A 16,850-nucleotide genomic window follows, 5' to 3' on the forward strand; every position below is an offset into this window, starting at 1 on the left:
TTGTCAAGTTTGTTTCTTGTGATCATTTTTATTAAATTAAAACAATCAGAAGTGAATCATGGGTAGCATATGTCCAGTGGCAGTTTCCATTGCTTTGCACTATTGTTGTTCAGTTGAAGACAGACACTGCCAATGAGTCCAAGGTGAGGACGGGTTGTAGAATGGAGTGTGAACACATAATCTCTGTAGAATCTATATGTATCTCTTCATACTCCGACTTTGTCCCTTACACAAAGTAATTCCCCACAAAGCTGAACTAGCCAACTTCCTGTCTGTTTCAGAAGTGCAGGAGCAAGGATTCGGATTTGGGAAGGCCTTCATGATAAAAGGCTGTAAGAGGGAGATAAGGGTCATTAGAGTGCAAGAATAAATGCAACTAGAACCTATCAAAGTCAAGCCTAGAGGTAGGCACTTAAAGGAATAAGTCAGCATGAGAGACTTGCTGGAGATGAATTCCCAGCAGTACTATGTAGTGAAATGTAGCTCTTGTTAAGGGAGAGCCAAGACTTTGCACTTCAGAGAGCCAGTACTTCAAGTAAGAGCTCTTGGAGCACATTCTGTGCAATCATCAAAACACAACTTGGAAAGTGCATTCAGCCAAGCTGCAAAGTCCACAACAAATCACTGAAAGAGCTTCCTCATCTCATCTGGCCGTGGCTCCATATTGGTTAGTACCATCCAGGGATGAGAGCTCTATCAACACAGTAGCTATATCAACATGAGGAAGTGGTAACTTGTGAAGAGGTTGCAACTGAAATAGCCAAATAATAAGAGAAGCAGGTCATATCTGAGATGGCAACACAGGTAGACTCAGTTGGAGGTGTGAGATGAAAGATCCATGCTGCTTGCACTGAAGCCTCTACTCTCGGCTCGAAGGTGTTGGGAGCCCTGAAAAACAAATCCCCTTTTTCATGAACTTGCATCTGCCAACCTGCAGAAGTCTCTATCTCCCAGTGTGCATTAAAAATGATCTGATGCATACTCAAATGTATCTATATCCAGCAAAGCATATTAGACTTCAAGATGTAAATCCTGTATCTCACAAAGATGGTGAAGGGAAAAAAAATTCTTGCCTCACAATTAAGTTTTATCTCACCCTGAATTAGGTTTGTTTAGTTATTTATTTAAAAAAAATTATATAGCCACCCATCTTATGCAACATAACCCTGGGTGGCTCACAAACAACAATAAAAACAATAAAAAGCAGCAGAAAACATAAAAAAACCTAAAAACTGCTGGTGCTCCCAACCACAACACATCCCCACATATCCACAAGGAATTTTTCTGGGCTGCAGCCTCACACTACCCCAATGCTTGTGGGAAAAGACAAGTCTTTAAGATTTTTCAGAAGGTTAGGAAGGTAGGGGTCTGCTAGATTTCAGGAGGGAGGGTGTTCCAAAGGAAAGGGGCAGCTACCAAGGAGGCACATTGCCTACATCTCACTAGATGGCAACATTTAAGGGAAGGGACCTGGAGCACAGACACTCTAGTGGGACTCTCAGCGGGAGGTGGTTCTGCAAATAATTTGGCCCTGTGCCATTCAGGGTTTCAAAGGTGATAACTAGCACCTTGAATTGCACCTGAAAAGAAGCAGCAGTGGTGTAACATGGGTGAACCATGGGGGACCCCAAAACTGTGCCACAATTTTCTGGACCAGCTGTAATTTCTGGATGGTCTTCAAGGGCAGCCCCATGGAAACCATGTTGCAGTAGTCCAAAAAGGATTTGAAAATATTTGAAAAAAGATATGAATCTTTGAGACACTCACCTTTCTGCTCCTTCCAAGAATACTATAGAGTCTTATGTATGCACACTTCATGCCCTATGTTTTATATTCTACATATTCTTCATATCGTTATGCCGTATCCTTGCATAATCCAGAATACAACAATTAACAGCCCTTTTGAGGAAAAGGATGGTAGTTTTTGAAGCTACTATGATTATCATTTCAGAAACAATCACTAGGAAATTGGTCCACAAATTCACTCATTTTGTAATTCTATCTGGAAATGGGGAGCATCAAGCCAAATTATATAGAGAAATTTTCATGACCAGAAACAATATTGAATGCTTTTCATCCAGCCCTTAATTGAGCATGTCTCCCTTGCATATCCATTTTCTTCCCCATTCCTTCTCATTCTGGGCTAAACAGGTCAGTTAATACAAAAAGTATTAATCATTGATTGTTGCTGCTATTTTGGGAATGAGGCAAATGATGCTCTTACCTGGAAGGCATCCTCACTGGATTTATTCAGGTAGTTCAATGAAACAGCTCGTTTCATGCTAATAAAGTAGGGAGAAAGAAAGTTATTTTTACTGCTCTGTCTCCAGAACTACTTTTTTCTTTGGTCCAGATTAATATTAAATAAGTAAAAAATCATACTGTACATAGGAAACCTCTGTTTTAGTCAAGGAAAAAAAAACAGGAGGAAATATTCAAGATTTCATGTCTAAAGCTGAAGATTCATATCTTGTTTGTATCAATAAGGATTTGTATTTGTATCTTTACATACTAATATTTGAAATGAATGAATATAGGGTGATTCAGAAGCTAGCATTAGCGTATCAGAAAAGGCTTAGAGAAATATGAAGTTTTCTCAATAGACATGCTAGTTGGGATGATCGTGATGGTGGAAGTATTGTAATCTAATCCATCTAAAGAATATAAGGTTGGAAAAGGGTACCTTAAACATTGGCAAATGGGAACCAAGTAGTAGAACGCTATTTCCTATAGAATGGTATCCCCATTCTGGAAAAAACATTGCACTACGTGGTTTGTAGTCCCATCATGTAATGTTTTTAAGCAAGAACACATTGAGAAATCTCAGGAATGTCTCCTTGCTTAATAAATCTAAAACATTCTAGTGCAACATAAAAGTAAAAACATTGCAGTCAGCCCAGCCTCTATTATGATATAGGCCATCTAAAATTGTTAGATGATGCGTCACACAAATAAATTAAATAGAAAATAAAAATTGTTTTTGTCGCCAATTAAATGTTAAAGGAGATCAGTGAGTTCCGCAGCCTATGGGAAGGGAAGGGAAGGGAAGGGAAGGGAAGGGGCAGGTCTGACAGGCAGCAGTTAGATACATGCAAGCCCAAGAAGCGCCTCCTACTTAGTATTCCTTGGCTCCAATGGGCCATTCCCTTGAAGTTTCTTGACCAGAATTTCACTGCTTCTTCTTAGCACATCTCGAATCTTTCCTAGTGAACCAGTGCGCTGGAGAGCACCAGTACCATCCTGGAAAGGAAGATAAAAACATGACAAGAGATGGTGGATGAAGTCTTGGTATTCCAGAGTATAGAATTCCAGGTTAGACTGTAGTAACAGCAATGTACTGATTGGTTTTTTGAAAAAACACACAGGAAGCAACCCTACCAAACAAATACAGGTATACCTCTCTCTGTTTCATTAAACCCTGAATTAGTTTATACACTGCAAAGCATGACTCTACCAATTTTAGTTTGTATGTGGGAGATGCATTTTTCAATGCTTCCCCATGAAAAGTCCCTCCATTAAAAAACAATGGAGAAAGGGTGCAATCCTGTTTTTCTCTTGCCTTTTTCTTTGTGTTGGATTTTTTCCCCTTTCTTTTGGGAACAATATTTTTTTAAAATGTAATTTCTTCCAACAACCTGAAATAATACAATTAGCTAAAGATTTTTTCACTTGACTCTACCGGATGGATAATGTGGTCTTCAGTTTTGCATACCACATAATATGCTCTTTTAAAGAGACCCCCCCCCCCACCTTATACATCTATAGGGGAGTGAGTGATATATTTATAAGCTTCTATTAATATAAATGCATCCGGAGGGAAGGGAGAATGGAGGTGGCCCTAAGGCCAGTAAAAAAAAAAATGTTTGTATACATGGGTGTATGTGAGAGGTTTCTTTAAGTAATGTCCAGGTCACAAAAATTGAGGGTCTGTCTATACTGTTATGTGAGACAAAATTTATATCTCTCTCCAGAAACGTGTGATTTTCAGGCACCCAATTTCCAAGTCAGATGCTACATCCAGCAAGTTTTAACTGGAATCAAATAGCCTTAATCTAGATTTAATTTAATTTAGTCTTATCATTGGTCACAATTACTACTGTGAGAATTTTAATTTAAAAAGAAAAAAAAATTGTATCTGGAAAGTTCTTTATCTGCTCCAAGTCCTGTTTCTCTATCTCTAATTATTGGCTTTTTATTTTGTTATTTAGCTGGCATCCTAATGATTGCTAGAAAATATTCCAACACTTCAGGCTGAAAAACAACATGTTTTATGTTATTTTAAGTAGCTTTCTAAGGGATTTACCAGAGAATAAAGTTGTCAATGGCTGTGAGTCATTATGTTACATATTACTGTACTATCATTATTGGGCAATATTAGTTGCTAGGAAACACAATCAGGAGCAAACTGTTGGGCTCATGCCCCAAATTTTACTTAGTATAGATAACCAGGAATGTAAGAAATAGGATGCCAGATTAGATTTTTGTCAGATCCAACATAGCTCTCACTTTTATATTACTTTTCTATATCATATACTATACATTTTGTTTGTCTTTCTGTTTCTCTGTGGTTTCATGAAGGTTTAACTCATGCATCTTGTAATGGAAAAGACAGGAAGGAAGTGTTGCTGTTTTTCAGTATAAGAAACCAGATTTCCAGCTGAGGGAAGACAAAGTTTCTGTCCCTTCCCAAGAGGCTCCTTACACCTCATGTTAAGAATGGGCAATCTCACTTCTGTGAATACCAGTATGTATATGGATTTCTCCTTGGTGTCTATGAGGCTCCTGGTCCCGTCTGATTTTTAATTAAAAGTAAATTATGTGGGAAGGTAAACAAGTTGCAAAACATCAGCTTTCAGCTTCAACTGTATTTCCAACAATGCCTCTGAGCACATATGGGCACTATATTTCAGGAAAGTAAAAATCAGAGTATGATTGATTCTGCTCCAGACAAAAATCAAATGTAAGCTGTATGATAAGTAGCATGGAGGGTGGGGCAAAAGCAAGAGTTGGTAGCACCTTCACTTGCTTGCTTCTCCTAGATAGGTATTTGTGGCAGACATGTTTTGTGAGAACACAAAGAACACATGCTTTCAAAATGCAACGTACCCATCCCATAAGATTGTCCACTCCTGCCTTATGAAGAAGAGTTGTCTGGTCCTTCTCTAATCCTGATATTGCACCCTTATTAAGCTAAATCAGCCACAACCTCCAAGTCCTGAAGTGAAAATAGTAACTCTTCTCAAAACAAAAACCTCTGTTCAGGATGAAGGGATTCTTCTGTATACCCTATCCCTTTCTAGAATACTGGGGGAAGGGAAAGACTTCTAAGCCGTATTTCCCTCTTTTGAATTTTAGAAAGCAAATAATGCTGAATCATTTCTGTTCTTGGTTATTTGCCTTGGTCATGCAGAAGGTTATGAGCTGGCAGATACATCGAGGCCACTATTCTTTTACAGTTAACTTTCCTAACTTTATGTTCTCCAGATGCTGAGAAACCACAAATTCATGGTCACTGGCTGAGACTCTGGAGAATTATACTATATTATAGGTTAATATAAGAGATAATTGGCATCACAATTATCTCTTTTTGTCTTTTGAGTTTTTAAATTCCAGAACTCAAGCCCACCTCATACTATGGTATCAAGCATAAGGAATGCTGGGAGTTGTAGTTCAGCAGCATATAAAAGGCCAGTGATTCCTGTGACCAGTATATGTTTAGCAGTATACAATGCAAGAGTTAACACATGTAAGCAGCTGGGGGCAATTTCAGCGTGAAGATCTTCTACTACATGGACTCCAGTAGGCTTAGATGGTGATGGGCACTAGCAATAATGCAGTGATTAGGCCCAGGTGACTTGAACCTTTTCAATTTGGTATAGTGTTTCATCATAGGATTATCCTAGAGCAGTCTTTCTTAACTCAGCACCCTCCAGCTATGCTAGACTACAACACCAGTTAGCAAATTGATTTTGGACATGGGTAATGGAAGTAATAGTACAGAATATGGGGAAAACACCAGATTACAAGAGACTGCTGTTCTGGTAGGAAATTACACTGATGGCTTCTAGTCTTCTGGCTCATATTGGATCCTGTTAGAATTCCAGCAGCAACTAATAATAGGATTCAACAAGTCTATGCAGTTATCCCTTCAACCAGAAGCTCCTCAGAGATGTGACATTGGCTAGGCTCACATATCACCCCATGTCTAAGTGTGTGAGCCCAGTTCCAGTCCATGGCTTATTTAGCCAAGGATTGGTTTAGCACAGTGTATAAACTTGGTCATGGAGCTCACAGCGACAGTGTGATCTATTTAAACTGTGTTGTTGTTGTTTCATCTAAAAAGGCACACAATTACTTGAACTTTTGCAGCACATGTCAAGATATCAGTCGTGCAGAATTATAGTTTGTGCTTGGACAAGAATTTACATAAAGAAAAGATCTTTACAGATACTCCAGCTTACAGGAGACATTTGCTGCCGAATGCATTCAGTACAGAATAACTCTTTCTGGTTAAAAGTTGATACTTTGGTGAACCAGCCATCTGGCTGTATAACTAATCATAGCTAAGTTGCATGTTTGTGGTTTAGATGTGGTCTTTATTCCTCAACAATTTATTACGTTGGAAGAATTCAAATATTTTTGCATTTTTGAGAAGGCTCAGTATTTCATACCAACTATGCATCTTTTACAAATATTAGTGGCTCTTACTGTTTCGAGGGGTAGGATATATTTTACATTTTTGTACCCCAGTATACAGACGTGAAACAAGAATTGGAGTTGTGAAAATCCTTTCCTTCTGAAAACATTGGTTTGTTTCTGTTAAATTGATGTGGACAGGAAGATACACCTGGATTCTAGAGTATTTGGGGAAACATTCTACAGAGGTGAGCAGTAGCCTTACTGAGTACTATATAGCCTTAATGACTCTAGATGTCAAAATAATGTTTTCTAAAAGTTCTCCATTTTTGGATGCAAAGGAGCACCATAGAGGGGAAAAAAAGTGCTAAGAAAATGATTTCTACACAAGGATGTGTCCATGTGGTCCCTGTGAAGCAAGCTTAGTTTCTGAGGGCATCTCTACCATTTTACCTGCCATGGAATATTTTTTCTTTTTGCTGCCACTATGTAGTTTGGTGTGGTGGTTAAGGCATCAGGCCAGACACCAGGAGACTGTGAGTTCTAGTCCCACCTTAGGCATGAAGTCAGCTGGGTGACCACTCTCTCTCAGCCCTAGGAAGGAGGCAATGGCAAACCACTTCCCAAAACCTTGCCAAGAAAACTGCAGGGACTAGTCCAGGCCGTCATCAGGAGTCAAAAACTGACTCTGAAGCACCTCCCCCCTCCAAAAAAAAAATGCATTCAGAGACTTGTTCAACAGAACAGATGATGAAAGGCTACAGGAGGTATTTGTTGAATGACAAAAAATAGGATTCACTTTTATTTGGATTGATTTCATCCTCCCCAGTTGAAATAGATGGTGTTCTTGCCATATCAGAATGACAGTACAGTATGTACATATCAAGATATAAAACTTGTGGCAAGTAGGACTCCAAAGGAAAAGTGAGGTGCTTTACAGCATAGAAGAGATGCTTCATTCAGGATGATAGAGACTTCTGAAGCCTTGCCCATTCTCTTAAGAAAATTAACCTAGGTGCAACTTTCACAGGCAAGCTATCTGTTTTGAGATAAGATTGTGAAGGAAAAAGTCAGGGAAAAAAGCATCTGTGTTTTGATCTTGTCAGCCTGACTGCTTCCATCACTGATTATCACACAAAGATTATATATGTGAGCTTGGGTAATGATGTGTATTGCTTGATAAAGATACAATTGTGCTTTTGAATCATACTGTAGCAACTCTGATAGAACTGCAGTGATTTGTGGTATAAAGTGATTATACAACAGGGATTGTGGAAATAAAGGCAACCTGTTCTTGTATAGATATCATGATCCTATAATAAGATATAAATCAGTCCTGAAGTACACTGACAGATTAAAAGCACCAAGTTGGTTCATGTAAAACAGTTCAAGAACAACCTTCCCAACTTAGTACTCTCCAGATATGTTGACTACATCCTCAGTCAAAATTGCCAAATATGATAGTGATTATAGTAGTATACTCCAAAATACATGAAGGAATCACACCAAAGAAGGCTGGCTTGAGGGGCTGTGAGTATATGACAAACTTCTCTCCTTGCCTGATAACATTAGATAATTGCTTGAAATTTCCCTCATAACATTAGGTGATTACTTGAAATTTATTACAACAGACTGCTACAACCAACCTTAATACAGGTATATGAGTTCTAGTAGTGACTGCTACAGTTACCATTTAATAAATACAAGACTATGCACACATACATACTTCATACATATCAATCACACTATTCCCTTTTAGAGTAAACAATGTTTTTCAGAGTCCAGAAAAAGAGTAAGAAATAGGAAGCCAAAGAAATTAATAACATTAGAAAACTAATTCAAACTTGTTTTCACAAAGACCATTCACTATGCTTTTCCATATTGTTCTCCCCTTGCAAACCACCCTTGCTTCCATCACACCCATATACCAATTCCTGCACTGCCTTTTATTCATTAAAATTCTCGTCTCGCTCTTTTTCAGGATCTCAGAGTCATTCTGGAGTTGGGCGGTGCCTAAATCAATTAAATTAAATTAAATTAAATTATCAGCTCCATACAACCATTAATTTTTTGGACTTCCCCTTCCTCTTGGCCCATTTACTCTTCCTTCATATATTTGAGTTGTAATTCAATGCTCATTCTCTGTATGACCAAACCACCTCAACATACTTCTTTCATATTGGTTACTCACTGTTGAGTGAGCGAATCCACTTTCACTCAGCATTCATTGACTCTAGCTTTTCTTGTTTTACAGCGCAAATCTTATATAGCTATCCCTGCTGTATTCAACTTATATGTTTCTCCTAACATACCTAATTCACTTCCATGTAATGAAGTGGGCAGAAGCACATTGTTACACATAATTGTTTTTGTTTCTTTTATTCCTTGCAATAGACCACATGCTACCTACTATTTTTCTACAGGCGTTTACATGTCTTAAAATTCTCCATTTATTTCCCCATCTTTAATAACAATTCTATCAATGTGCAGAAATTCATCTACTTGCTCTAGTTTTCCACCATTTATGTTTAATCTGATTGTAGCACAACTCAGGTTTACAGAAAATAGCTGATCTACTGTAGTTTACATTATGGAAGAAGTCAGACATTTTGCAAGAAAAGATATACCTGGCTTTTACATACAAATCTCTTAATTACGAAGATTAGGCGTACATCTTTTCATTTCAGCCTTTTACAATATTGGTGCTGCAATTACAGTTACTGTAGTCTTTTACCCATTAAATCTGACCTAAAGCTGCAATGGAATTAATCTGAGAAATAAATATACACTAATTCGCACAAACTTGGTGCCCTCCAGATGTGTTTGACTACAACTTCCAAAATTCCCAGCTTTGTGCTATGGTCCCAGCACATCTGGAGAGAACTAGGTTGGGAAGGCTGAATATAAGATTGTGCCTGTGAAGTACAATAAATCTATATCATTACTACAAGTATAATGCCAGTGTATTCATGTCCTTTATAAAAGGTTGTTTATTAATATTTTCAAAATTGTCTATGGGCGACTAAGTGACTGGTTAGAAAACAATAAATTACATCAGCAATGCAAATTCTCTAAAGCCCAATTGTATACATGTCTATTTAAAAATAAAATCCACTGAATTCAATAGAGCTTATTGTCAGGAAGAGAATATCAAACTCTGGCTTTCTTGGTAGTCAAGCTTGCTATAAACACCTGAGATTCCCTAACTTCTAGCTCTGTCCAATGCAAAGTTCAGTGAAACTCAAAAACGTGAATATCACTACATCCATTACTTCATTATTATTTTCAAAGAAAGACATATACAGTAATACACAAGACACCTGTGTCACATTCTGTCACTTTTGTCTTTTAGAAAAATCAGGTACAAATTGTTTATTGATCACCTGATCAAGGCAGGCATTCCCATCATGAATAGCATGAAATATTAAAACATATTGGTTTTATGGGAAAGAATACTTTCTTTCTTCCTGTCAGGCAACATGAATTTGCCTATTTTAACTGCTTCAGAAGTTTTATTTTTACATAATTTTCCAATTATAAATGCATTCTTAATTACATAGCTAGCAGAAAATAAGCATTAGGCTAAGCATTATTGCTAGGATTTGTTATGCTCTGGGAAGAAGCAGAAAAAGAAGTTCTGTAAGCTTGGGGATACAATATAGTCAACTTCCTGAATCTGATACCTTCCAAATGTATTGGATGTCAACTCCCATACGCCATAGCAAGCATAGTCACATATTACCTAGGGAGCTGGGAAGCCGAAGTCCAACACAGCTGGACTTCAAGAAGGCAAGGTAGATATGTAGAAAATGGGACTTGATTTATGCTATTGTCCCTTGAAGTGCTGTTCAGCAGCATTTTCTCCTTGAGGGCTAGATTCTCAGACCCTGAAAACATCCTACACAGATACATCTTTCAAAAATCCCATCTTTTTAAAATTTCTGTTTTCCCCTTCAGTTTTATAGAGCGATTAAATTCAAAGCTACTTTATGTAAGCAATGACTCTCTTCTAAGGGAGATTCATCTCTCTGCACCATTGCCATACAAAGCATTCATATTTTAAACACAAACACACATGCACACCTGTTTTCTGCTCTTCTAGTGAACAAGAAGGGGAAAAAACACTCAGATTATTTGTAGTGTATGGTAGTGTAAATATTTGTGTTTTATGGAAAGAAATGGATTAAAAAAAAGACAGCATATGGAAAAGAGGCACAAGGAAGCAAAGGTTCGGGTCCTTCTGCCTTTAATCAGAGGTAAATTAGTTCACAGCAACAAGGAAAGCACCATGTATGTCTCAAAGGCAGAGTAAAACACAGAGTTTCAGCCCCCCTAGACAGTGAGATAAAAAGACTTGCAGATAGCCCAGCACAACACAGTATGTAGAGCTGGGAAGAGAGCTGGTAGCATTTTATGGGGAGGATGCAAGAGCAACATTTAGGTCCACTCCAGGGGCTTCTTCATTGGATCATCAGCCACCTACCCTACTTGGGCAGGGCAGAGCCATAACTGCTAGTGAAAGTAGGACAAGAGGCTTTTTAGCAACAGGACAGATCACACTTACTGCCCATCTCAGCCTTAGGGGAAGGCAGAAGCTGCCCTGCTTCAGACATGCATGAATGTCTCCTTTCCTGAAGCATGTGGCCAAAAGCAAAGGTTCCACCACAGCTGCACAAGACTTCTCAAAGGAGCTGCATAAAAGACATTTTGAACTGCCCTGTGGCAAAGCTCCACCTGAGTATAACCTTCCCGGGTTGAATGAATGGTCTGGTTTGGTGCTCCTCCAACAGGAGACAGGCATGGCTATTTCAAAAAGAGCCATACAAAGAGATCGTGCTATACTTTTATTATTCAGTTCCATTTGCCAGCACTCGCAGTTTCAAAGACTGCTTAAGTCTTATCTAATACTTAGCCTAAGTTGTAAACTTATCTAATATTTTCTTTCTTTCAGAAACCAGCTGTACTCACAAAGGTATTGAACTACATTAACCCCCTCCCCCTCTCACATGCACACAGCCTAAAACTATGATCAGCCAGTAGGCTGAAAGGAGGTCTTCCCTCAGATCTGCTTGCCCAGGAGATGGATCAAATCATATGGCTATCCCTCAGAAATGAAAGAACCACATATTTAACACCAATGTAAATAATAAAGAAACTTACTATCTTAGAAACTAGGTTCCTAGCCTAAAAAAATCTCAACATCCAGTTTTTTCTGGGTGAAAGAGAAGACTTCTTTCTTTGCTATACCGAACATGTCTCAACTTTCTTCAGATTGGAATATTATCAGTTTTTTTCCTCCCTTTCTCAACAATTTGAGATCAATATATCCCATTTGTATTCTGGAGTCATATCCCTACCCTGGAAAAATATTATAGCCCAATTCCTGAGGGAATCACCCTTTTCCTCCTGCCCTGGGCCCCCATCTTAGCTCGCAAAATGGCAACATGCTCAGGCGTTCAAAGATGGCTTCTACCAGGGTGGTAATCCTAGACATCTGGGAGGAAACAGAATTAAATGCAATTTTACTTATCTCTAAGAAAACACAAACAGGATGGTACTATACATATTGAAAATCCACTTCTTCTAGAGCCTTTCTCCCTCTGTTAAATTCCTCCAGAGCTGTCTCAGTGGGCCAACTTATTCCCACTTTAAAACTTCTGCCTTCTACTGTCTGTGCTCCTTGTTCTTGCATGCAAGACTTCTTGCTTCATCATTCTTGTACAGGGTGTGCAAATTCCTACTTTCTTCTGTGCTCATTTGACATGCTTCTAAATAAGCAGCAGTTATAGTGCTACATTACCATTTAACACACCAATCTTCTATGTGCTTGCTTTGTGGCATTTGGCTGGGACCACACATGCAATGTGTTATTAAAAATTTACATTAATGAGAATAAATTCAGAGAAGAAAATCCATCAACAACCCTACTCATCTTGCTCTGTGACCAGAGTGATAAGGAAAAAGTGACAGGCCATCTCGTTCAGCAATTACTGTTCCTTCTATGAGCAAGGAACTGTGGGAGAAAAATATTCCCAAGGTTGTAATATTAGAGAAGCATTTTCTTGTGAAATGCAAGCATCCTGAAGTGCGACAGGCCAGGCAAGTGCAGACTTGGATTAATCAAACACTTAACATTAACACTCTCTTAATGCCACCTTCTGCTATTGTTATCTTTCCATATCTAATGCCTTTGTTTATCCTATTTTCATTTCTGTGAAAGTAAGATTTTAGAGAGAAGGTACAGCTCAAGATTTTGTCTCTGTTACATCCTGAAGCTAAAGGGCTTCAGATACTAGAGAATACAGATGAGCTGTTTCCATATCTTTCTTTATGGGTCTCTGGACTAGATTACTGCATAAGATAGAAACCAGGCTTGTATAAAAGCAGCAGTGGGCATTCAAACTTTTTTGTCATCAAACAGTTAAGAGCGTGATTTATTCACCCCATTTATCCTATAAATTGTATTTATCTACAATTTAAATATGGGAGGGGGGGAGATATTAGGGTGTTTGTTTCTATTTTAAAATTTTGTACTCTCTGCCATGGAAGCAAGAGAAAGAAAAGGGAAGCAGCATGAAAGATCAGGAGGGGGCAAATTGTTCAAATGGAGGCAGCAAAATGTGAAGGCAAGGAATAGGAAGATGGGCAATTGTGAATGTAGTGTATCCAGAACAGGGAACAAGGTCACTTTCAGATATCAACCCCCCTCCCTTGGTTCAGGTACAGGAAAGAGAAGAGAGGAACCACAAGGAATCCTGAAAAAGTCCTGTTCTGGCACACAAAGGAAGTGGGGAGAGGCAACCTCGTAGAGTTTCTTCCTGTTCTCTTGCTGGTTGGTGCTGTAGTAGAGCGGTGTGCAGCCAGTTGAATATTCTTCTGCTGTGCTCCTTGGTAGTCACTTGGGATGGAAGGTTGGTTGGGGGACAGGTGTGGAGTCCTTGCCGAGGAAAGCAGGAGCAGTGGAAGGAGGGGGATGGTTTGGAAGAAAAAGTCGAAAGAAGCTGCATAAGCATCCAGGTGATTGTGTTGGTGGAAGGGAGGGGGGAGAAGTCTCAGGAGGCATTTAAGCCTAGTGCACAGAGAGGAGAAAGACACAATTTACAAGGCCACAGTGAGGATGCACAGTATCCTGATGAGTGACAGGGAGGGAATAGAGCTATATGTTATCAGTATGGGCAAGGAGGTCAAAGAGTTATGGAGGGGTAGAAAGTCACACAGAAGATCTTAACAGAGGACATACAAATCCCTTTAGCTAATGTGAAAAATGCTTTGAAAATTTCAAAATACAAGCTTTGCTTAGTCATGCTTTTGGGTCAAATACCACTATTTGACTAGCACAATTTTTGGGAAAGAATTAGACCCATTTAATTACAAGGTCCAATACATAGCACGGCCATATAGAGGAAGACTCCTTCATTTATTCCATGGTCCCATTGCTTCAACCAGTCTAATATGGTGTGGAGGGAGGTAGAAGAGAAAAGAAAGAAAATTAGTGGCAAATAATAAAAGGATAAAAATCTCTCAGAAAAGAACCCATCTCTACAATCTCAGCAGCTAAAATGGATAATTTAGCATTGAAAAAATTGTATTCAAGCAAGAAAAAGAACCCCAGAGGCATACTCTACACAAGCAGCACTATGAAAAAGCATTATGCTGCTTCAGACAACAAGGCAGAATTAGACTTTCAAATGCCAGGAGGAGGAGAAGAATCATGCAGAGGAATGAAAAGAAGATCCCTCTACACCAGCAATCTGAAACAGTCCTATGTAGTCTTGATGCATGTGTAGAGTATGCTTTAAGTCTAATTCTTAAAGATAATACAATCCAGATTCGGGTCACCCTAAAATGCTAGTGAAATATGAGTTGGGTGGGTTCCCATGTTCAAACTGAGAATACTGCACAGGAGAAGAAGGCATTAATTAACATTTTTCCCTTGGAACTATTTTCTAAATAAAAATAATCTTCCAGAACAGTTATTGGGAGACAATCAATTATCTCCCACTGCTGCAGTTCCAGTCCAAGGTCCCGAGAAACCACTGTTTGCTAACATTTTAACTCAAGCAGTCATGAAAACTGGGAAAATACAGTGCATGAAAAGCTGGCTATTAACATAAATGTTTAATGGATAAGGTCACAAAATTTATTTGCTTCCCTCCTTTATGTTCTGCTTACTGTATTTTTATGTGAAGATACAGTTAGCAACACAAATGGAGCCTTTCTCCTAGCTACAGTGGGCCATTTCTTAAGTTGTTGAGGCTTGCTTTCTTCTTCCTGAAAGAGCATCCTACTCCCAAACAAAGCAAAACAGGAAAAAAAAAAACCCTGAACCATAAGTATTCATTAGCAAAATGAAGTTGGGGATGGGAAACTGGCAGTTCTGTAATAGATAATAGCTTGCTTCTTGGCAAATTACATCCTCATTAGGAATAATAGGATCTTTCATGTGGGGTAAGCTGTCAGAGTAGGGCAAGAGGAGCTCTTGTACATATGAAGTGGCATAATATTAAATTGTTTTACCTAGCCCATAACTATCTGGGTTCCACTATTTCAGCTAAGAATAATTAACTGAATACGTTGGGAGTTGGACCCTGCACCTGCATGCCATATACTCTATTTATTGCATTAATGTCCTCCTCTGAGGCTATTGGAAAATATAGACATGGGTTGGGAGGATCCAATAGTTTTAGCTGGGGACTTTTTAAAGCTGAGGATGTCAATGAGATTTAGAGCAGCTGGGAAAAGAGATTAGGATGCCAATATAATAGCTTCATAAGTGTACATCTAACTGTACAAGGAAGAGGCAGGGCAAATGTGAGAGATTAAGACTTATATTAAATTCAAGCCTTCACCCTGAGGTTCAAACTAATGTATTTACACTTTAAATATCACTGACTGATGGGAAAAGTAAGTGAGGGTTCAAGAATTCCTATAATGAAAACTGTACTGAGCTGTAATGATAGAGAGCCATTTCCATGGTGAGTCATGATCTTCTGCTGGTGCTGAACATTCTGGGAAATACTCAATTTACTGGGCAGTCCTATAGGATCTCAGCATTTCTCCATGCCAATTAAGAGTGTGACTAGAGGGAATGCATTTTAGGGAGTGACTAGAAGGAGTGAGAATGATGTCTTTCAGGCAGTTTCATCATCTCTGAAGTACCTTGACAAGCTTTCAAGAAAACCCAGTTTTTTCTAAACATGGTTTGAAACTCACTGGATTAGCAGAAGATACATGGCAGTTAAGAATCTTTTTCAGTTCCTTTTGAAGACTTGGGAGAATGTGGGGGACAGTTTAAGCTTGTATTTATTCCTTGCCTGGAAAAGACAGCATATCATTTTTAGATGTTGCAGCCATAATGTAGCATAGATATTTGTCATGAGACACTGCCACCCTTCCATTTGAGGGAATGTTCTAGTGATCTATGGCCTTGGCATTCTTTAAGGTTCAACCTTGTCATCTAAACAAGACGCTTTCAAAGAGAGGAGGATTCCTGGAACAAGATTATAGCCTTTTCAGCAAATGAAATGGCCAAGAACACGGGATGTAGCATGGACACACAGTATCAAAGTAAAGAGGAAACTACCATCTGAAATTCATTGCTTTTTTCACTAGGGATGAAGTCCACCCTAAATCCTGGAAAAAGCAAACTATAAAAGATGGTTGCAGACAATCCTTCTTTATCCAGGCATAGAATAACTGAGATGAATGACACTGATCGAGACAGGCAAGGGACACTAATCAAAGCTTCAAGAAATGTAACATTTAAGGAAAAGAAGAGAGTGGCCTAAACTGTGTTATCCGCAAATTGTATGTTTTGTGTATCCTGGGACAAATAAAAAAACCTGGTTCTGCAGTTTTATAGCTGTGGAAGATAACTACTAATGCCTATAGCCTCATCAGTACCTATGATACTGTCAAGGACTACTTGCTGTTTTTCAAAACTATTTAACAGAAAAATGAATTGCAAGAAGAAAATATTATATACCTACATTTAAATGTTTTTAAAAGATCTTAGAATAAGGGCAAAACTAAAAGTGGTTCATTCAGCTGGATGTTAATATATCAAGTAGGTTTAAGTACCCTTCATAAAGGAAGCAAAGGATAAGTCTTTAGGGTCTGGAATGTCATATATTGCTATTTTACACAATTCTAGGAGGCTCAGGTGTTCTCTCCAGCAAGTTTTTTAATGTATTCCTGCTAGGTACAATCCACAA

General features: G+C 38.6%; 1 protein-coding gene across 4 annotated transcripts in view; it reads right to left on the bottom strand.

Moving 5' to 3' along the window:
• The window catches only part of KLC4 (kinesin light chain 4), a 55,993-nt gene continuing 39,143 nt past the window's right edge, over positions 1 to 16,850 (bottom strand). For 3 of the 4 annotated variants that reach the window (XM_025162988.2, XM_007422672.4, XM_007422671.4), the window contains exons 15-17: positions 3,116 to 3,240; positions 2,225 to 2,282; positions 1 to 888 (exon numbers count right to left, since the gene is read on the bottom strand). In XM_025162988.2, coding sequence (XP_025018756.1) covers positions 811 to 888; positions 2,225 to 2,282; positions 3,116 to 3,240 — 261 coding nt within the window. In that variant the 3' untranslated portion in view covers positions 1 to 810. The other variant, XM_007422673.4, reaches the window with a different exon arrangement.

This window comes from Python bivittatus, unplaced genomic scaffold (genome assembly GCF_059951505.1).
Source record: "Python bivittatus isolate LINGU-HERP-01145 unplaced genomic scaffold, Pbiv_v1 ctg000020_np1212, whole genome shotgun sequence".
NCBI lineage: Eukaryota > Metazoa > Chordata > Lepidosauria > Squamata > Pythonidae > Python > Python bivittatus.